The 22,745-nt window shown below is 47.9% G+C and overlaps 1 protein-coding gene across 9 annotated transcripts in view; it reads left to right on the top strand.

The window, feature by feature from the left end:
- The window catches only part of MROH7 (maestro heat like repeat family member 7), a 60,575-nt gene that overhangs the window by 12,969 nt on the left and 24,861 nt on the right, over positions 1 to 22,745 (top strand). For all 9 annotated transcript variants that reach the window (XM_047873164.1, XM_047873171.1, XM_047873169.1 and 6 more), the window contains exons 4-11: positions 12,394 to 12,467; positions 15,395 to 15,478; positions 16,441 to 16,520; positions 16,806 to 16,935; positions 18,853 to 18,948; positions 19,436 to 19,540; positions 19,751 to 19,886; positions 22,358 to 22,470. In XM_047873164.1, coding sequence (XP_047729120.1) covers positions 12,394 to 12,467; positions 15,395 to 15,478; positions 16,441 to 16,520; positions 16,806 to 16,935; positions 18,853 to 18,948; positions 19,436 to 19,540; positions 19,751 to 19,886; positions 22,358 to 22,470 — 818 coding nt within the window. The remainder of the gene's footprint in view (positions 1 to 12,393; positions 12,468 to 15,394; positions 15,479 to 16,440; positions 16,521 to 16,805; positions 16,936 to 18,852; positions 18,949 to 19,435; positions 19,541 to 19,750; positions 19,887 to 22,357; positions 22,471 to 22,745) is intronic.

Raw genomic sequence — 22,745 nt, 5'->3', positions numbered from 1 at the left:
TAATCTCTACACCCAACATGGGACTTCAACTCACGACCCCTAGATCAAGAGTCATATGCTCCACTGACTGAGCCAGCCAGGCTTCCCTTCCGTATGCATTTTATAGTATATTTGTCTAGGTCTTCAAAAAGCCTTTCTGGAATTTTTATTGGAATGTTATTAATTTATCCATCTATTCAAGTTCTTCTTTATGTTGGATATATCTTTTGCTAAAATTAAAAAAAAATTTCCATATAGATCTAATGCCTTTTTTTTTTTTTGATAGGTTAATTCCTAGGTACTTAAAATTTTTTTTTTAACATTTATTCATTTTTGAGTGGCAGACAGAGACAGAGCATGAGTGGAGAAGGGGCAGAGGGAGGGAGACACAGAATCTGAAACAGGCTCCAGGCTCTGAGCTGTCAGCATAGAGTCCGACACGGGACTTGAACTCACAAGCTGTGAGATCATGACCTGAGCTGAAGTCAGACGCTTAACCAACTGAGCCCCCCCAGTGCCCCTACATATACCACATCTTCTTAATCCATTCAACTGTTGTTGGATATTTGGGCTCTTTCCATAATTTGGCTATTGTTGATATCACTGCTATAAACATTGGGGTGCATGTGTCCCTTCAAATCAGCATTTTTGTATCCTTTGTATAAATTCCTAGTAGTACAATAGCTAGGTTGTAGGGTACTTCTATTTTTAATTTTTTTTTTTTGAGGAACCTCCGTACTGTTTTCCAGAGTGGCTGTGCCAGTTTGCATTCCCACCAACAGTGCAAAAGTGTTCCCCCTTTTCCACATCCTCACTGGTGTGTCCTGAGTTGTTAATTTTAGCCATTCTGACCGGTGTGAGGTGGTATCTCATTGTTGTTGTGATTTGTATTTTCCTGATGATGAGTGATGTTGAGCATCTTTTCATGTGTCTGTTTGCCATCTGGATATCTTCTTTGGGAAAGTGTCTGTTCATGTCTTCTGCTCATTTCTTCACTGGGTTATTTATTCTTCAGGTGTTGAGTTTGGTAAGTTCTTTATGGATTTTGGATACTAACCCTTTATCTGATAGGTCATTTTCAAATATCTTCTCCCATTCTGTGTCAGTTGTCTTTTAGTTTTGTTGATTGTTTCCTTTGCTGTGCAGAAGCATATCTTGGTGAGGTCCCAATAGTTCATTTTTGCTTTTATTTTCCTTGCCTCTGGAGACATATCAAGTTAAGAAGTTGCTGCAGTTGAGGCCAAAGAGGCTGCTGCCTATTTTCTTCTGTAGTATTTTGATGGTTTCTTGCCTCATATTTAGGTCTTTCATTAATTTTTTAAATTTATTTTTGTGTATGGTGTAAGAATGTGGTATAGTTTCTCATTTTTCTGCATGTTGCTGTCCAGTTCTCCCTACACCATTTGCTAAAGAGACTGTCTTTTTTCCATTGGACACTCTTTCCTGCTTTATCAAAGATTAGTTGGCCATATATTTGTGGACCCATTTCTGGGTTCTCTATTCTATTCCACTGATCTATATATCTGTTTTTGTGCCAATACCCATACTGTCTTGATGATTACAGCTTTGTAATACAGCGTGAAGTCCCAAATTGTGATGCCACCAGCTTTGGTTTTCTTTTTCAACATTACTTTGGCTATTTAGAGTCTTTTTGTGGTTCCATACAAATATTAGGATTGTTTTTTCTAGCTCTGTGAAGAATGCTGGTGTTATTTTGAGAGGGGTCTCATTGAATGTGTAGATTGCTTTGGGTAGTAACGATATTTTAACAATATTTGTTCTTCCAATCCATGAGCATGGAATGTTTTTCCATTTCTTTGTGTCTTCCTCAATTTCTTTCATAAACTTTCAATAGTTTTCAGCATACAGATCTTTTACATCTTTGGTTAGGTTTATTCCTAGGTATTTTATGGGTTTTGGTGCAATTGTAAATGGGACCAATTCCTTGATATCTCTTTCTGTTGCTTCATTATTGGTGTATAGAAATGCAACTAATTTCTGTACATTGATTTTATATCCTGCAACTTTGCTGAATTCATGTATCAGCTCTAGCAGTTTTTTTTTTTTCTTCTGGTGGAGTTTTTGGGTTTTCCATGTCAAACATCATATCATCTGTGAAGAGTGAAAGTTTGACTTCTTCTTTGCCAGTTTGGTTGCCTTTTTTTTTTTCATTTTGTTTTCTGATTGCTGAGGCTAGGACTTCCAACACTATGTTAAACAACAGTGGTGAGAGTGGACATCCCTGTTGTGTTCCTAATCTCAGGGGGAAAGCTCTCAGTTTTTCCCCATTGAGGATGGTATTAGCTGTGGGCCCTTCATATATGACTTTTATGATGTTAAGGTATGTTCTTTCTATCCCAACTTTCTTGAGGGTTTTTATCAAAAGCGATGTTGTATTTTGTCAAATGGTTTTTCTGCATCTATTGACAGGATGATATGGTTCTTATCCTTTCTTCTATTAATGTGATGTATTATGTTGATTGATTTGTGAATATTGAACCAGCCCTGCAGCCCAGGAATGACCACTTGATCATGGTGAATAATTTTTTTAATGTACTGTTGAATTTGATTTGCTAGTATCTTGTTAAGAATTTTTGCATCCATATTCATCAAGGATATTGGCCTGTAATTCTCCTCTTTCGTGGAGTCTTTGTCTGGTTTTGGAATCAAAGTAATGCTGGCTTCATAGAATGAGTTTGGAAACTTTCCTTCCATTTATATTTTTTGGAACAGTTTGAGAAGAATAGATAGTAACTATACTTTAAATATCTGGTAGAATTCCTCTGGGAAGCCATCTGGCCCAGGACTCTTATTTGTTGGGAGATTTTTGATAACCAACTCAATTTCTTTGCTAGTTACAGGTCCGTTCAAATGTTCTATTTCTCTTTGTTTGAGTTTTGGTAGTGTGTGAGTGTCTAGAAATTTGTTATTTCTTCCAGATTATCCAGTTTGTTGCTATATAATTTTTCATAGTATTCTCTTATAATTGTATTTCTATGGCGTTGGTTGTGATCTCTCCTCTTTCATTTGTGATTTTATCTATTTGAGTCCTCTCTCTTTTCTTTTTGAGAAGTCTGTCTACAGGTTTATCGATTTTGTTTATTATTTCAAAAAACCAGCTCTTAGTTTAAAAACCAGCTCTACTGTTTTGTTTTTTTTTTTTTTTTTTTGGATTCTATATCACTAATTTCTGTTCTAATCTTTTTTGTTGTTGTTGCTATTTAAAAAAAATTTTTAATGTTTATTTTTGAGAGAGAGACAGACAGACAGAACACAAGCGGGGAAGGGACAGAGAGAGGGAGACACAGAATCTGAAGCAGGTTCCAGGCTCTGAGCTGTTAGCATAGAGCCCGACACAGGACTCGAACTCGGGCTGTGAGATCATGACCTGAGCTGAAGTCGCACGCTTAACCAACTGAGCCACCCAGGTGCCCCAATTTCTGCTCTAATTTGTCTTACTTCCCTTCTTCTGTTGGCTTTGGGCTTTACTTGCTGTTCCTTTTCTAGCTCCTTTAGGTCTAAGGTCAGGTTGTGTATTTGGGAACTTTCTTGCCTGAATCGTCCTCTTAGGACTGCCTTTGCTGCATCCCAAAGGGTTTGGATTGTCGTGTTTTCATTTTCATTTGCTTTTATGTATTTTTAAAATTTCTTCTTTAATTTCTTGATTAGCCCATTCATTCTTTAGTAGGATGTTCTTTTCAAATTAGTTTTCTTTATTTTTGAGAGGCAGAGAGAAACAGAGCACGTATGGGGGAGGGGCAGAGAGAGAGGGAGACACAGAATCTGAAGCAGGCTCCAGGCTCTGAGCTGTCAGCACAGAGCCTGATGTGGGGCCCAAACTCATGGACCGTGAGATCATGACCTGAGCCGAAGTTGGATGCTCAACGGACTGAGCCACCCAAGCACCCCTTTAGTAGGATGTTCTTTAGCCTCAATGTATTGGGGGGCTTTTAAAAGTTTTTCTTGTGATTAATTTCAAGTCTCATAGTGTTGTGATCTTAAAATATGCATGGTATGATCTCAATCTTTTTGTACCTTTGGGGGCTGTTTTGTGACCTATTATGTGATCTATTTTGGAGACTGTTCCATGTGTACTCAAGAAGAATGTATATTCTGCTGCTTTAGAATGGTCATTTATTTATTTTTGAGAGAGAAGGAGAGAGAGAGGGGAGACAGAGGATCCAAAGCAGGTTCTGTGCTGACAGCAGAGATGTATTCTGTTGCTTTAGGATGAATGTTCTGAATATATCTGTTAAGTCCATCTGGTCCAATGTGTCATTCAGACCTGTTGTTTCCTTTTTGATTTTCTGCCTAGATGATCTGTCCATTGTTGTAAGTGGAGTATTAAAGTCCCCTACAATTATGGCATTATTATCAATAGGTTTGCTTATGTTTGTGATTAACTGGTTTATATATTTGGGGCCTTTCATGTTGGGGGCATAAATATTTATAATTGTTGGCTCTTCTTGATGGATAGACCCCTTCATTATGTTATGATGCCCTTCTTCATCTCTTGTTACAGTCTTTGTCCTAAAATCTACTTTGTCTGAAGATAGTATGGCTACTCTGGCTTTCTTTTGACATCCATTAGCATGATAGATGGTTTTCCATCTCCTTACTTTTAATCTGCAGGTGCCCTCAGGTCTAAAATGAGTCTCTGGTAGGCAGCATAGAGATGGATCTTGTTTGTTTGTTTTTTTTTTTAATCTATTCTGATACTCTATGTCTTTTGATTGAGACATTTAGTCCATTTACATTCAGACTGGTTATTGAAAGATACGAATTTAGCGCTATTGCGTTATCTGTAGATTTCATGTTTGTTGTGAAGTTCTCTGGTCCTTTGTAGTCTTTGTTGCTTTCCACTCAGAGTCCCCCTTAGGATCTCTTGCAGGGCTGGTTTAGTGGTCATGAACTCTAGTTTTTGTCTGTCTGGGAATGTCTTTATTTCTCCTTCTATTTTGAATGATAGCCTTGCTGGGTAAAAAATTCTTGGCTGCATATTTTTTTCTATTCAGCACTTTGAATATTTCCTGCCACTCCCTCTGGCCAGCCAAGTTTCAGTGGACAGGTCTGCTACTTATGTGTCTACTCTTGTAGGTTAAGGCCCGTTTGTCCCTAACTGCTTTCAGAATTCTCTCTTTATCTGTATTTTGCCAGTTTCACTATGATATGTCATGGTGTTGACTCGTTTTTTGTTGATTTTGAAGGAAGTTCTCTGTACCTCTTGGACTGGATGCCTGTTTTCTTCCCCAGTTTAGGGAAATTCTTAACTATAATTTGTTCAAATAAACCTTCTGCCCCTTTCTCTCACTCTTCTTCTTCTGGAATTCTTATGATACAGATACTGTTTTGTTTCATGGAATCACTTAGTTCTCTAATTCTCCCCTAGTGATCTCGTAATTTTGTTTCCCTCTTTTTTTCAGCTTCATTATTTTCTATAATTTTTATCTTCTACTTCACCTATTCTTTCCTCTGCTTCTTCCATCCTTGCTGTCACTGTTTCTAGTTTATTTTGCATCTCAGTTATAACATTTTTAAATTCATTCTGACTAGATCTTAGGTCTTTGATTACTGCAGGAAGAGTTTCTCTGGTGTCTTCTATGTTTTTTTCAAGCCCAGCTATTAGTCTTAGGACTATTATTATAAATTCTTGTTCAGATGTATTATTTACATCTGTTTTGAGCAATTTCCTGGCTGTGATTTCTTCTTGGCTTTTGGGGAGGATTCCTCAGTTTTGTCATTTTGGCTAAGTTTCTGGTTTTTGGATGTTTTGAAGGCTTGTTATGTTTCCTGCACCTGTAAGTACTACTGTATTAAAAAGGGGTCATACACTGTCCAGGGCCTGGTGCTTCAGGAGGTGTTTTTGATATATGTGGGATGCATTCTGTTGTTGCATTTTGGCTGCTCTATCCCACTGGTCAGTCCTCTGCAGAGCTCCTCCTTGCTTGTAGTGGGGGTGGTGTGCTTTGATTTGTTCATGGAAGTAACCCTGGGGGAAAAAAAGGAAAGCAATGGGGAGCCTGATCCCACAAAAAGAGAAACATGAAAAGAGAGAAAAGAAAACCAAAAAGAGAATAAAAAAACTATAAGGCTAAATCCAGAGAAAGAGGAAAATAAAGAAGAAGAAAGAGAATAGGTGGAAAAAGAAGAGAATAAAAATGGTCAAAAAATTACATATTTATAATTTGATCAAAAACAAATCAAGGGCGCCTGGGAGGCTGTCAGTTGAGAGTCCGACTTTGGCTCAGGTCGTGATCCCAGTTTGTGGGTTCTAGCCCCTTGTTGGGGTCTGTGCTGACAGCTCAGAGCCTGGAGCCTGCTTCGGATTCTGTGTCTCCCTCTCTCTCTGCTCACCCCTGCTTGCACTTTGTGTCTCTGTCTCTCAAAAATAAATAAACATTAAAAAATTAAAAAAAAAAATCAGAAACCATGAGCCTGAGTCCCAAGGAAAAAAAAGAAGAGTGAAGAAAGAAAAAGAAAAGAAAAGAAAGAAAGGAAGAGAGAAGAAAAGAAAAGAAACAAACAGTTGTCTGTTGGTGCCTGGGACCTGTGGTTGTGCTGGTCTGGAGGAGAGGCTGGCTCCCTTGAGTCAGTAAGTCTGGCTCCAGTAGATAAACACTTACCAGGTGCGGAGGGGTGGGGTTTGGTGTAAGCGGGTCTGCCTCCACTGGGGGCTGCTGTGCTGCTCTCTGAAGTCCCACCATATTGGTGTTGGGGGGGAAATGGCGACACCCCAATCTCTCCTCCACTGAACAGTTATCTCAAACCATGCTATTCAGGCAGCCCTCACTGGGGCAGGCGGCTTGCCCTGCTTCACAGTTCTCCCTCACTTCCCAGGTGCTCAGCTGGGATTCAAAACCCCAAGCCTTAAAGGGCCCTGCACCGTGTGGCTCCTCTTCCCTGTTCCAGAGTAGAGGCGCTCCGCCCTTCTGATAAAAGGCCTTTGGGTGGCACCTGCAGAGTCTTTTATCCTTGTGGAGGCAATAAACTCTTCCCAAAGTACCTTGGAAGGGGACTGTTCTCTCCCAGTGCACCCCTGAGATCCCTACACTGTGCTCTGCACTCTAGGGCCTTCTCCCTCCTCCCCAGGAGCGTGCACCATGGCTCCAAGCTTTGCTTCGGAGAGAGTCATGCACTTCTGAACCTCTGAGTTTCAGCTCATAAGGCTGTTTGCAAAAAAGAAAAGGGCACTCTCCATATTTCTCGTTCCCCAGTCCATGGTACAGAGAGGTTTTCCTCTCGTGCTAATCCACTGCTGCACTTTCACAACCCCTCTTTCTTTTTCTCCCTTTTGTCTCTCCACAGAAAGGGTTCCCTCCCCTCTGTGCCTATACCATTATATCTCTCCCAATTCACATACACGCACCTCGATCCTGCCAGGCTGTTTCCCTCCAACTGTGGAGATCCTCCTACCACTCTACAGATCAATTTCCTGGATGTTCCAAGTGATCTGACCTCAATACAGCTGTGTTTGAGGGATGAGGAAGATCTTGGTCCCTCTACTTCTCTGCCATCTCAACTCGCTCTATCATATGTTATTGTCCAACACAATTCCTATTTTGAATATTGATGGTGCTGATGATATAGAGGAGCTTTAGGCAGGTTGGTTTTTTTCTTTAACCAGCTTTATTGAGATATAATTTACATAAAATTTATCTACTTGATGTATACAACTTAATGGTTTAAAAATATACACGGTGTTATTCAGCCATTACCACAATCAATTTTAGAACATTTTCATCATCCCAAAGAGAAACCTTAGACTCCTTAGATGTCATTCCCAACCCGTGACCCCCAGCCCTAGTCAACCACCAATCTACTTCCTGTCTCTATAGATTTGCCTCTTTTGAACATTTCATATAAATGGAATCATACAATATGTAGTCCTTTGTGAGTGGCTTCTTCTACTTAGTCCAATGTTCTCAAGGGTCATTCATGTTGTAACACGGATCAGTAGGACTTCATTCCTTTTTATGACTGAATAATATTCCACTGTATGGATATACCACATTTTGTTTATCCATTCATCAGTTGATGGATATTTGGGTTGTTTCTGCCTTTTGGCTGTTTTGAATAATACTGCTCTGACCATTCATGTATAAACTTTTGTATGGATATGTTTTCATTGTTCTTTGGTATACACCTAAGAGTAGGATTGCTAGCTCATATGGCAACTCTGTGTTTAAGTGTATAATTCGGCGGCATTAGTCCCATTCACAATTTGTACAACCATTACCACTATCTAGTGCCAAAACTTTTTATTACTCTAAACAGAAGCTCGTACTATAAAGCAATAGCCCCCTTGCCTCTCTCCCTAAGCTCTGCTGAACTCTACTCTATTTTCTTTCTCTGTGAATCTGCCTACTCTAGATATATCATGGAAGTGGAATCATGTAATATTTGTCCTTTTGTGTCTGGTGTATTTCACTCATCATAATGTTCATCCATGCTGTAGCATGGATCAGTACTTCATTTCCCTTTATAGTTGAATAAAATTTCAAATGTGTATTACATTTTATTTGTCCATTTTTACCCATGGGTGGGCACTTGGGTGTTTCCACTTCTGGGCTATTGTGACTCATGCTGCTGTTATATAAACACCAGTGTGCAAATATCTGTTTGAATCATTATCTTCAATTCCTTTAGATATACCTAGGAGTGGAATTGCTGGATCACATGGTTGTCCTATGTTTAGCTTTTATTTTTTTATTTATTTTTAAAAAAAAAATTTTTTTTTTCAACGTTTATTTATTTTTGGGACAGAGAGAGACAGAGCATGAACGGGGGAGGGGCAGAGAGAGAGGGAGACACAGAACCGGAAACAGGCTCCAGGCTCTGAGCCATCAGCCCAGAGCCCGACGCGGGGCTCGAACTCCCGGACCGCGAGATCGTGACCTGGCTGAAGTCAGACGCTTAACCGACTGCGCCACCCAGGCGCCCCCTATGTTTAGCTTTTTGAGGAACTGCTAAACTATTTCCCAGAGTAGCTGTACTGTTTTGCATTTCCCCCAGCAACCTACAAGGGTTCCAATCTCTGCACGACTAATCTCCCCTTGCCAACACTTGTTATTTTTCAGAAACATTTTTTATAATAGACATCCTAAAGGCTGTAAAGTGGTATCTCATCATGACTTTGACTTGCATTTCCCTAATGACTACTGATTTTGAGCATCTTTTCATGTGCTCATCGGCCGTTTGTATATCCTCCCGAGAAAAACAGCTATTCAAATCCTTTGCCCATTTTCAAATTTGGCTGTTTTCTGTTGTCGAGTTTTTCTTATATATTGTGGCTATTACTTCCCCATCAGATGTGTCATTTGCAACTGTTCTCTCCCATTCTGTGAGTTGTCTTCTCTTGGTGGGGTCCTTTGATGCACAAAAACTTTAAATTTTGACGAAGTCCAATTTGTTTGTTTTTCCTTTACTGTGTGCTTTTGGTGCCATAGTTATGAAATTATTGCCATATCCAGTGTCATAAAGTTTTCCTCCTATGCTTTCTTCAAAGCGTTTTGTAGTCTTAGCTTTTAAGCTTCGTCTCCAACTTAATTTTTGTATGTAGTGTGAGGTGGGGGTCCAACTTCATTCTTTTGCATGTGGATATCCAATTTGACCAGAACTATTTCTTGAAAAGGCCGCCCTTTCCACACCGAATGGTCTTGGCACCCTTGTCAAAAATCAATTGACCACACATATGAGGGTTTATTTCTGGGATCTCTATATAATTCCGTTGGTCTATATGTCTGTCCTTATGCCCAAACCACACTGTCTGGATTCCTAGAGCTTTGTAGTAAGTTTTGAAATCAGGAAGTGTGAGTCCAGCACCTTTTTTTTTTTCAAGATTGTTTTGGTCATTTAGAGTCAATCTTTGCTGTTTAATAGGAACGTTTCGTTCATTTGCATTCAAAAAAAATTTTTTTTCAACGTTTATTTATTTTTGGGACAGAGACAGACAGAGCATGAACGGGGGAGGGGCAGAGAGAGAGGGAGACACAGAATCGGAAACAGGCTCCAGGCTCCGAGCCGTCAGCCCAGAGCCCGACGCAGGGCTCGAACTCACGGACCGCGAGATCGTGACCTGGCTGAAGTCGGACGCTTAACCGACTGCGCCACCCAGGCGCCCCTCATTTGCATTTTAAAAGACAATGTATTTTCAAATTGTATTAGCCTTTTAAAAACTTTTCCAAGATGGGGCGCCTGGGTGGCGCAGTCGGTTAAGCATCCGACGTCAGCTCAGATCATGATCTCATGGTTCGTGAATTTGAGCCCCCCGTCGGGCTTTGTGCTGACGGTTCAGAGCCTGGAGCCTGCTTTGAATTCTTTGTCTCCCTCTCTCTCCGCCCCTCCCCCACTTCACATTCTGTCTCTCTCAAAAGTAAACATAAAAAAAAAAACTTTTCCAAGGTATAACATGTATCAGTAAAATATGTAAAGTGTACTACGAATCTCAAGCGTACAGCTTGGTGAATATTTACATCTGTATGCATCTTGGTAACTATCACACAGATCAAGACATAGCTCTTGGGGCGCCTGGGTGGCTTAGTTGGTTGGGCGTCTGACTCCGGCTCAGGTCATGATCTTGTGGTTCGGGAGTTCAAGCCCCACTTCGGGCTCTGTGCTGACAGCTTGGAGCTTGGAGCCTGCTTCGGATTCTGTGTCTCCCTCTCTCTGCTCCTCCCCCACGCACACTGTCTCTCTCAAATGAATAAACGTTTAAAAAAAAAAAAAGACAACCAATTTGACCATAAATTTCATAAATTAAAAAAAAAAAAAGACATAGATCTTTTCTGGCAACCCAGAACCTCCCTTGTGACCTTTTCCATTCGATACCCCTTCTTCTGGGGCAGGGTTTCTCAACCCTGCCGTTATTGACGTTTTGTGTTAGAGAATTCTCTGTTGTGTGGATGTGGGTGGGGGTGTGGGAGGGCTGTTCTCTGTGTTGTAAGATATATCCCTGGACTTTACCCAGTAGATGCTATTATTGTGATGCTCATATTGCCCCCAGTTTGGCCAATGGGATCCCCTTTAAGCAAGCTTTTGTGTCTCTCTGACATGTCCCCATCATTCCTTAAGTAAGCTCTCTTCCTTGTTTTCGGGTACAAGATGTCTCAGCCTTGTTCTGTACTTTCCTGCCCAAGTCCCAGACTCAGCCATTTCTCCAAGGAGCCTTGTTCCTTTCAGTGGAAAATGGTACCTAGGAGACAAGATCTTGGAGGAAGCTGTGTTCACTATGCTTGGTGACTCTGCTTCTCCCTATCGGCTCCTCCAGAAGCCTCTAGTGGCCAAGGTGGCCCCGAATAAAGTTCCACGCACTTAAAGGCCCTCAGAAGGAGAGAGGCCATTCTCTTTTTTGGGTTTTTAAAGCTCACCATTTCTTTTTAATGTTTATTATTTTTGGGAGAGAGAGAGAGAGAGAGGGACAGAGAGCAAGCAGGGGAGGGGCAGAGAGAGAGGGAGACACAGAATCCGAAGCAGGCTCCAGGCTCTGAGCTGTCAGCACAGAGCTTGACGCAGGGCTCGAACTCACAGACCGCGAGATCATGACCTGAGCTGAAGTTGGCCGCTTAACGGACTGAGCCACCCAGGTGCCCCCCCCCCCCCCACAGTGTTCTTAAATAAAGGGCTCTAGTGGTCCTGTTCAGCTAAAAGCCCATCCCTGGGCCAATCACCATGGCTGGGGCATGGGATGCTTTTACTGGCCAAGCTTGGGTTCCAGGCCCACCCCTATCTGAAGAGGGGATGATGGGTGGGCTTGCATAATTCATCACCTGGCTACGTGGAAGGGGTAGCCCATGGGGGACAAGGGCCTCTTTCACCAGAAGAATGATGAGGAAATCCAGGGCTGACAAAACAGGGTATCTACTCTCACAGATCAGAGTTTAATTACACATTGTGATAACAGCCAAAAGAAGAGAATAGGATGATGCACAAGAGGACCATAGTGAGCCCTCCTTTACGCTGCAGGTCAGGGAGACCTCTCTGAAGAGTGGCAGGCCAGCAGAGATTTGAACAAGAGCCCTAGCTGGCCAATGGGTCACGGTAGTCGAGTGGCACCGCGTGGGGTGTGGGAGTAGAGTGACCACTGGGGCAAAGGCCCTGATGGGGAAGCTTTCCCTGGTCTGGAAGGAGGATAGTATGGCGAGCGCATGGCGAGCAAGAGGAGAGCAGTAGGAGGTGGGCTGGGGAGGCGGGACAACAGCGGACACTGAGGGCTTGGAGGCACTAACAAGCATGGCGGCCTCACTCTCAGTGGAATGGGTGCCCCTGAAGCCTTTTAGGGAAGGGAGCTCAGTCTGGCTGCTGGGGGACTAAAGATTGGAGGGGCCCAGCGGGGGACGGGAGACAGAACTGTGGCACCAGAACTGCGCCGTATCCTTACTCTCCCTCTTATCTCCTCGTTGAAACTATGACGTTCAGGAGCCTTCAGTGAAGTGGCCTCATGCCTGGTGGACATGCCGGGGAAGAGAGACGATGGCACCAAGATAGCTCTGGTATGCTTCCTGCCCACCCCCCCCCCCCCCAGATGACTTTCCTGGGATGCCCCTCCCTCACTCGTTAGCCCCAGCAGACCCCGTTTCTCTGCCTGGCTCTTCTTTTCTCCATGGGACTCATCACCATCTGAGGTACAATATGCTTTGCTAGTTCATCTTACTTTTTGTTAGCCTATCACTCTGGAATGTATCCTCCATAAATCGGGGATTTTTGTCTCCTGGTCACAGCTCTATCCCCCAAATCTAGACCAGTGCCGGGCACATCATAGGTGCTCAATAAATGTTTTTTTGGACAACTGAACCAACTGAGAGAGGGTCTCTAAAAGGGGAAGAAAGGCTAGAAATGGCCATTTTCAGGCCACATTCCCAACCCAGGGCTGGGCGTTGGGAGGCCAGAGAAAGCCAGCATCTACAGGACTTGGTGAGGGCCAGTGGAGGCAGACTGGACAGGTTGGTGGACATGAGCGTGAACACATGCAGTGTGGGGGGAGACTGGCTGGCAGACAGAACTTGGAGGTGGGGGATCCACCCAGGCCGGGCCATGGAAGAGGGAGGCCCTGCCCTCAGGCTGCTTCAGAGGCAAGCTCCAATCCCTGGGGTGGCACGGGGTGGGGGATGGAGAGAGGGTGACAGGACTAAGAAAAGGTCTTGCATTTTGGGAGCATTGGTCTTCATCACATGGCATTCTTCCAGTTGTCTACCTTACCACACTGGCCCTTCTCTCTTCCTCATTCTTGCCACACTCAATCCTGCCCCAGGGCCTTTGCACTTGTTTCTGCTGCCAGGAAGTTTCTTCTAATCTACAAAATGGGTGTAATGATTTTTTTTTTTTTTTTGAGAGAGAGACAGCATGAGCAGGGGAGGGGGGGGGAAGGGGCAGAGAGAGAAAGGAAGACGCAGAATCTGAAACAAGCTCCAGGCTCCGAGCTATCAGCACAGAGCCCGATGTGGGGCTCGAACCCACAAACAGTGAGATCGTGACCAGAGCTGAAGTAGGACGCTTAACCGACTGAGCCACCCAGGCGCCCCAAAACAGGCATAATAAAGTTGAAGTGAGTGCACAGCGCTGAGCATGGTGTCTGCAACAAATAGGGTTGATTATTGCAGTCATTCAACAAATCTTGTTGAGTCCCTACTATGTGCAAGGCATTGTTTCAGGCACTAGAGACGCTACAGCGAAGTCACATTCTAGTTTGGGGAAGCAGGTGATAAACCTAGCTACCCCCTGTCACCACACAAAGTTGTTACAATATTATTAGCTATTGCCTAGGCCGTACATTGCATCCCTGTGTCGTAATTATTTTATACTGGGAAGTTTGTGCTTTTTAATCTCCTTCTCCTATTTTGCCCATCCCCCCAGCTCCCTCCCCTCTGGCGGCCACCAGCGTGTTTTCTGTATCTGTGAATCTGTTTCTGTTCTCTTTCATTGGTTCATCTGCTTTGTCTTTTAGATTCCACATCTAAGTGAAATCATACAGTGTTTTCCTTTCTCTGACTTCTTTCACTTAGCATGTTGCCCCTTAGGTCCATCCATGTTGTCGCAAATGGCAAGATCTCATTCTTTTTGATGGCTGAATAATATTCCTGTGTGTGTGTGTGTGTGTGTGTGTGTGTGTGTGTGTAAATCTCACACATCTCCTTTATCCATTCATCTTTCGATGGACACTCAGGCTGTTTCCATATCTTGGCTGTTGTAAATAACGCTACAATGAACACGGTGTTGGCACATCTTTTAGAATTAGTGTTTTTGATTTCTTCAGCTAAATACCCGGAGGTGGAACTGCTGGCTTGTATGACAATTCTGAGATTGTCTGGGCTCAGTGAGGTGGCCCTTCTGCTCTGAGTGGTGTAGACTGAGGTCACTCGGGAGCAGGGGCCCTAACATCCAAGGTGACCCTCATCTTCCAGGGTCTCTCTCCACACAGTGTCCTCATTCCATATCTAGCTGGGCTTGCTTATAGCATGGCAGCTGGCTTCTGGAAGGAAAAGGCTGCCAGTTCCCTTAAGGGCTAGGCCAGGAACTGGCACGTCCTCACTGCCATGGCATTCTATTGGTCCAAGCAAGCAGTAAGATGAACCCAGATTCAAGGGCTATCTGTCCTCTTCACTGCAGTGGGAAGAACTTGTGGCATCTTTCACCCACCACACCGCCCATCACGTTCCCTTGTTTCGCTTTCTTACTACATGAAGGTATTTTATCTATTTCGCGTCTTTTTTTCTTCTTCTACCTGAAAAGAATGAGAACGAATAGATTAATTGCACACTAAAGGTATTCCCTCTCTCAGGTGGCAGAATGCCTTGATCTGACTAGGATGTGCCTTTAAGAGTGGATACTAAAGGGGGCGCCTGGGCGGCTCGATCAGTTAAGCGTCTGACTTCCGCTCAGGTCATGATCTCACGGTTTGTGAGTTCGAGCCCCGCAGCAGGCTCTGTGCCGACAGCTCGGAGCCTGGAACTTGCCTCGGATTGTGTCTCCCTCTCTCTCTGCTCTTCCCCGCTCACACTCTGTCACTGTCTCTCTCTCAAAAATAAATAAACATTAAAAAAAAAAAAAAGAGAGGATACTAAAAAGCCCTTAAAGGGTTTTAATAATCGTGGGATTTCAGCCGGAAGGTCTCCGCCCCTCTTCTGTTCCATCAACTCCTGCCTCTTCTCCCTCAGTTGACTGGAGAGGGGGAGTGCTGTGCACTGAATTCTGGTTCTCCTCCAAATGCTGCCCTTCAGGGCTTATCCAACCCCCTAGTCCTCACTCTCATGGTCTTCTCAAATCTGCACCCCCACCGCGATTTCTCATTCCTCTGGAGCCCATGCTTAGGGGCTGGCGGCTGGGGCTGGGGTGGCGGTGGCTGGTGGGAGTGCACGGTGGTCCCTGAGGGCAGGGTCAGCGTGCCTCTCACCCTGTGGCTTTGCCCTCTGCTGCCTCCGAGGTGGAGAATGTCATCACCCTCCAGGAGAGCCAGGATGCGCTTGAAGTTGACGTAGAGAAGAGGACCTTGATGAAGAAGATGATGGTGTGGGAACCTCGTGCGGGTCTGGAGAGCTGGGTGGGGAGGAGGTGGACGTTCCCGTCCACCCACTGATGAGACACGGCTTGAGGTGGGAGGAGGACAGTGGAGGAGGCGGGACGGGACGCTTGGCCTCGAGCCTCAGTCCACCTCCAACTGCCCTCCGCCACCCTGAGGAGCTTGATGGGCCATTTCCCTTCTCTGAGCCGTGTGAGCCTTCCCACCTCATAAGTACCTGTGGTAATGCCTGCCTCACTGGCTTGTTTGTGGTGAGGACACAACCAGTAGTGAGTTCCCTGGAGAGCCTCGGGCGCCTGGGGCAGTCATTATTATTCAATACATTCTTTCCCCAGAAATTCCTCCTGGTGGGAAACTTCCAAGAGCTTCCTATCATCTTGCTAAATACAGTCCCTTCTCAGTTGTCCACCAGACTGGTTTAGGCCACTGAAGTCCCCGAAATCATGTTTAGCTTTGGGTCCTTTACATACAATCCTCGCCCTTGATAACTTCATTTAACTACCGTTAATTGCGCATCTACTGTGTGCAGATGCTAGATCCAAAGTGAGGAGTCATTAGGACGTTTTTAAAGGAATCCACCTCGATCCCCCCACCCCCCCAAGAGCCATTCATGGTATTTTTTGCTTTGGGCCGGTCGGCGGCCCAAATATACCTCCTTACCACGGGGCTGCCAAAGCAGTTCTTGCTGACCTGCTGAGCGCCACGTGTGAGGTGCGGCTGGTTAGGGTGCGGGGGTTGTTTTTGGTGGCCTTGACCTGAGAGCTCAGGACAGGTTTTGAGCAGTGAGCTGGCTCTCCCTGCCGGAGGCCCTGTGCGGCATGGAGGTGGGGAGTTCTGTCCAGGCTCAGGGGCTCCTGCGGCCTGAGCCCCGGGAGGAGTGGTGGCCTCGGTCCTGGGGGCCTGCAGTGGCCTTGCCCCCCTCATTGGCCCCTCTGTGGTCTCCTGTCCAGAGGCAGATCCAGGAGGAGCCACTGGATTCCCTCTCGAGCACCGTCCGCTGGCAGGCCATGGAGACGCTGACCCAGCTGAGGTGTCCACAGCCCTCTCCCCGACCCCCAGCCCTTTCCTCACTTCTCTGGGCTCCGTCTGTCTCTCCCGAGGCCTGTCCTTGGTGCCCGCCCGGTCCTGTGACCTTCCCTCCCTCCTCCCCGAGGCCCTCCCCTTTCCCTCCTCCCCACCTCACCGTGCTCAGGCCAGGCCCAAGCCCCCAGCTAGGGGGCTCCTCCCAGCCCTGCAGCCTTAGCTTCCCGCCTCCCGCCCAGGGGCCCCTCCCTCACTCCGCGCCCTGGTTTTCTGTCTCTCCCCCACCCCCCAGTCACACCCAGCCCGTGCTGGGTGTGCGAGAAAGGTCAGAGCTGGTGGGCACATGCGTGAAGAGTGTGTTCTCCCTGCCCTCTGTGCAGGCCATGCAGGAGAAGGACGAGGCCAAGGCGGAGGCCATACAGGTGAGCCCTCCGGGCTATCAGTTTCCTTCGAGGGAGGCGCATTTCGGAACTCCCAGCGGGGAAAGAAAGGGCATTCCAGAAGGCAGATAGGACTCTTCACACTCCTGCTGAAGCTGCCTGACCTTGGGCAGTGTACCTCACCTCTCCTGGCCCGAGCAAGCCCTTGATAACTGGTGAATGAGGGATCGCTCACCGGGAGCGCTCTGTCCACTTCCGGGCCCTGCCCTACGAGGGGGATGTGAGCATGTGTTGCCATGGCCAGAGGAGGTGGCCACCATCGGGAGGAGGGGGGCTGAGCACGGGGTGAGCTGGGGTGAGGTCTAGAGAAGTAGAGAACCTCGAGGGGGGCTCGTGTGAGCGTCTTCCAACCTTGGCAGGGTTGTCCCAGGAGGAGTGGGTGGAGGTGACCCTTAGGGTAGGCGGTAGGGTCAGTGGGTGGGGTTCAGGGGGAGGAGTGTTAGCCCAGAGGGAGGCAGCCCATGTAGCCTTTCATTCAGCAAATAACAATGCCCACTCCCAAAGTACCACAGGGTGGGGGACGCAGTACAGGGGGGCGGGGGGGGGGATGGACCTTGTCAAAGAAGCACACACATAAATGCAAACTAGCAACAGTGGTAAGTGTTGCAGACAAGAAGTACTCGGTGCTATAAAGAGCCTGGAATGGGTGTCCTGGCCTACGTGGGGGTCGGCGGTCCCGGTGTTACAGCTGAGAGGTTAAAGAGAGCTGGTTAGCTGAGAGGGATGCCAGAAGGAAGGGCCTGCCAGGCAGAGGGAACAGCCTGTGAGGTGGCCTGAGGAGAGCAAGAATATGGCGACTGTAAGGATGACAAGGAAGCAATGTGGCCGGAGCCCCGAGGTCGGAGGCTAGAGCGCTGGGAAGCGAGGCTAGAGAGCAGTGGGGGCCAGGCCTCGCTGGCAGCATGAGGGCTCTGGGTCCTGGGAGGTGGGGCACTGAGAGAAGACCCAAAGGAGAGGTGGGGAATCCCTGCTGCCCGGGAAGAGAGCAGGCAGCCCTCTTGCAGTACCAGGTTCAGACAGCAGAGGTCAGTGCTGCACAGGGATGGGCTGCAGATGGGCGGGAAGGAGGAGGTAGTCGGCAAGTGAGGCTGGCTTGGTGGTTGTGGTGTAACCCGGCTGTGCACAGACTGGGGAAGCCTGGACAGTGGCAACCTGGGAGGCAGATGTGAGGAGCTGGCAGAAGGAAAGGAGGCAGGGGACAGAGGGTCTTCCCAGAGTGGCTCAAACCCACTACTCAGCCTTGTGTATGTGTGATGCCTGCACCTTCCTAGGACAATCCTGGGACTGTGGTGCAGCGCAAGGGAAGAGGAACCTGGGGAGAGGTGTCCCCCTGAAGGGGCAGCCTGGAAAATCTATTTGGGTCTAGGAGGAGCACAGAAAAAAAGCATCGGAGCACTTCCCAGAGACAAGAATTAAAAGCAAGGCTGGCCCTCCTGGTTATCTGGCTCCTACTGTCCTAGTGCCATTTTCCTACCCAGCCTCTCATTTGCTCCTCATGACTTGAAACCACCTTGTTGTGTGACGTTGGACAAGTGTTTCGCCATTTGTAAAATAAGAAAACCGCTTTGAGGACAAAGTGATATGGTGGTTCAAATCACCGGGCACTGACTTGGCCCATGGTAGAGTCTCAGTAATGGTGGGGAGTTCTCTGCTTCCTCCTTGACGGTAGGAGCACATGCTAATAATTATTGATTTGTTGGTAAGGAAATCGTAACCCATGCGGGGGTGGGGGGAGTAATTCCTCCCATATCGCACCTCAAGTTAGTCTCAGAGGTGGGACCAGAAAGCGGCTCTCATGGGTCCAAATGCCCCTCCACCCCTCACCCACAGGAGGGGTTGCCAGGGGCCGGGGTCTGCTCCAGAGACCCCCTAGTGGCTTGGTCCTCCTCCTGTCCACAGACGCTTTACCGACAGACCCTGGATGCCCTGCAGACACTGCTCAACGCCCTCTTTGTCGAGGACCCCACTCCTGCTGGGCTGAAGAGCATCTTGGAGGTGTGGTGGCAGGGAGGAGAGGAAGGACAGAGAGGAAGGGAGACCTGGCTGGGGGGCGGTGGGGAGGCTGTGCCCAGAAGGAGGGGTTTGAGATCCGGGTGTCATCTCGTGCCAGTGTTCTGCCTTCCTGTCGCTCGTGCAGGCCCTTTTCCAAACCCCTTCTCTGTCACTCTCTCCCTATCCCCCGTGTTCCTGTTCTAGCTGCCTCTATCGCTTTGCCTTCTCCACTCTCGTCCCTGTCTCTCTCTTTATCGTGACTCCCCACCGTTCATCTCTCTCCCCACTGGCCTTCGTCCTCCCTCTCGTCTTCCAGTCCTGGGCCCCGTGCCTCCCTATGCTCCAGGAGGAGGAGGAGGACGGCTGTGGACAGTTGCCTTTATGCCCTCCCTGGAAGCTTCCTGCTGATTGGTGAAGGTCGACCTGCCCAGTCAGGCAGGAGAGGCTGGCCTCCAGCCTGTAGCTCTGAGTCTCGTCCTTGTCCTCACAGCCCCTGGGGCCCTGGATGAACTCCGGGAAGACCCATGAGCGAGCACGGGCTGTGAACAGCAACGTCTCTGTGTTGAACCACATGTTTCTGACCCTGCCTTTCTTTGTGAGTGGCCCCTGGGAGGGGAGGACACTCATAGGGAGAATCTTCCTGGCTCCAAGGGAGCCCATGCATCTGTCCAGAGATTGCCAGGTGACCCTTGTCATCCTCAGAGGACTCTGCTATCAGGGCCAGACCATCCAGCTCTGGTCACTATTTACTGTATAGTATTACTGAACCTTTAAGACCCAGTCCCTAAAGTTATGACACAAACAGATGTCCTCGGGGTTTCCGGCGCTGGGGCTTCTGCTGGGGAGGCTCATCCTTCGCATCGGAGATCCTGATGAGGAGATTGGCCGGAAGGCTCTGGACGGCATCATCATCCTCTACACCATCCTGGAGCTCCAAAAACGTAAGCCCTTCGGCGTGCCTCTGAGGCGAGGCTTCTGGGCAGGTGCTCAGCCTGGGAATCTGCTGGAGCCTCCCGTGGGGTCTGCAGAAGCTGGTAGGAAGTCTCAGTCCCCACAGAACCAGAGGAGAAGGGCTACAAACAAACCTATTTTGATTTAAGCAATCCTTCTATCCGAGCCTCTCCTCGCCTTCCAGTGTCTTTTTTTTTTTTTTTCAACGTTTATTTATTTTTGGGACAGAGAGAGACAGAGCATGAACGGGGGAGGGGCAGAGAGAGAGGGAGACACAGAATCGGAAACAGGCTCCAGGCTCTGAGCCATCAGCCCAGAGCCTGACGCGGGGCTCGAACTCCCGGACCACGAGATCGTGACCTGGCTGAAGTCGGACGCTCAACCGACTGCGCCACCCAGGCGCCCCTCCAGGGTCATTTTTAACAATTATTTTTATTTACGAAAAAATTTTTTGAGAGAGAGGAAATGAATGAGTGGGGGAGGGGCAGAGGGAGAAAAAGAGAATCTTAAGCAGGTCTCACTCTCAGCGCAGAACCCAATGCGGGGCTGCATCCCACAGCTCTGGAATCACGACCTGAGCTGAAACCAAGAGTCAGGCACTCAAGCGACTGAGCCACCCAGGCGCCCAAGTGTAATTTGTGGCTCCCATTTGCACAGCCCTACGATGGCACCATATGCCCACTCGGGCACGGTAGCCCTCATGTGCTGAGAGCAGGGCAAGGCTGTGTCTTAATTCACCACCGCATTCCGAAGGCCCGGCCCTGGGCCTGGGCACGGGGTGGGTGCTCGGTGAATCGTCTATTGAACGAATGAACAAAGAACAGGTCCCACGTTAGCGTCTGGAGTAGCTAAGACCTGCAGGTGGGAGAACAATGCCGGATCCAGCTTTAGGGAGCCGGTGACGTGAAATGAGCTGACACAGGCACCCAGCTGGCACTGAACCTAGGGGCACAGAGTCTCCGCTGTTACCTGCCTCCTCCCTTTCTCCACAGTCCCGACCTTGCCCAAGGGACTTCGGCATGTTGTTTCAACTTTCCTGGCTCTGGAGGCAGAGTGACCGGGCAATCTGAAATCACATTTAACTGGGTATCTTGTATTTTCTCTGGTGACCCCCAGACCCGCACTGTTAGATTCTCAAGGGTGACGTGGTTTGTCCGTGCCCACTGAGGGTAGCCAGCAGCAAAGCTTGGCTTTGAACCTGGGTCTGTCTGATTCCAGGTGTCAAGCTTCCTCCCTTTACAGACAACCCACACATCTGGTCCATATAGTCCCTCTGCCTCGACGGCCCTTTCTTCTGTTTATGTCTTGCATACCCTGGGGGGGATCCAGGTAGGACCCAGGCTGGGCCACAATAAGGCCTTAGGAAACGAGCCTGAAATATGTTTCCTTCAACAAAAAACATGCCAGGTCTATTCTAGACACCAAAAATACAGCAACGAAGTTAAATAATCCTCCCTATTGAACTTAGCTTCTTGTCGTCAGGAGACAACCAAATAAACAAGTAATACATAAAGTCAGATGATGATGAGCGCTAAAGGGAAAAAAGGCAGAAAAGGGAGTGTGCGGGGCGCCTGGGTGGCGCAGTCGGTTAAGCCTCCGACTTCAGCCAGGTCACGATCTCGCGGTCCGGGAGTTCGAGCCCCGCGTCGGGCTCTGGGCTGATGGCTCAGAGCCTGGAGCCTGTTTCCGATTCTGTGTCTCCCTCTCTCTCTGCCCCTCCCCCGTTCATGCTCTGTCTCTCTCTGTCCCAAAAATAAATAAACGTTGAAAAAAAATTAAAAAAAAAAAAAAAAAGAAAAGGGAGTGTGGGAAGGCCAGGGTAGTGTAGAGGTATCACTACACACGCACCAGAACAGCAAATGGGAAACGCGCAGCTCGCTTCGTGGGATGTGCAGCCACGGGGGCCCTCGTGCCCCGCCCGTGGACGCATGTCTGGTCCCCACCGGAACACCATTTGTCAGCATCCCCTGAAGCTGAGCCTAGATCCACCCTAGGGCCCAGCAGGTACACCCCTAGCTACGTACCTAACAAATGTGTGCCTAACATTCCCCAAAAGGCACGGACTAGGCATACCAGAATGTTCGAGCAGCACTACAGCTGGAGATGACCCAAATGTCCGTCAGAAGTAGGAGAGAGAAATAAATGCTGGTGTCTTCACACCGTGGAAAGTGACACGGCACCAAGACATCTAACCTGTGGGTTTAGGAGCCAGGACAGTGGTCACCCCGGGTAGGGGAGGGGACAGGGGACTGAAAGGGAGCCAAGAGGTGCTTCTGGGGCGCTGACCACATTCTGTGTCTTGGCCTGGGTGCCGGCTTACGTGAACATATTCACTACGTAACAATGGGCCAAGCTGGTTACCTACGATTTGTGTACTTCCTACATCTATGTTTAATAAAAAGTTAAAGAAAAAAAGGGGGGGGGGTGGTCGGGCCTGACGGAGCAGGCTTTCTTCTTGCAGGAGCCAGAGATAAGGAAGAGACCAATAAGAAGGAGCTGTATGAGAGCAACAAGCGATTCCTGGGGCCCTACAACCCTGTCTGCCCATGCCAGAACATTCTGCGTGTGATCGCGGTGACCGCCTGCTGCCCATCAGCCCCGGGGCCTTCCTGGGAACAGCCCGCCCCAATGCCTTCTCCCCGCCTTCCCTCTTTCCAAGCTCAAGTCCCCTTTAAGGAAGCCTTTCCCAACCACACGGGCCCACCCCGAGTGCCCCGACCTCCCCTGGTCTGTGCCCAGAAGCATACCCCCTCTTCTGGGAGCAGGGGCCATGTCGCCCCTTCTTTTGTAGCTCCTCCCCAAAGGGTTGGACACCCACAGATGAACGGAGTATGCGTGGCCTGCCTGCT

Source organism: Prionailurus viverrinus, chromosome C1, assembly GCF_022837055.1.
Source record: "Prionailurus viverrinus isolate Anna chromosome C1, UM_Priviv_1.0, whole genome shotgun sequence".
Classification (NCBI taxonomy): Eukaryota; Metazoa; Chordata; class Mammalia; order Carnivora; family Felidae; genus Prionailurus; species Prionailurus viverrinus.
The sequence above is the reverse complement of the archived record's forward strand: the minus strand, read 5'-3'. Positions and strand labels throughout refer to the sequence as shown.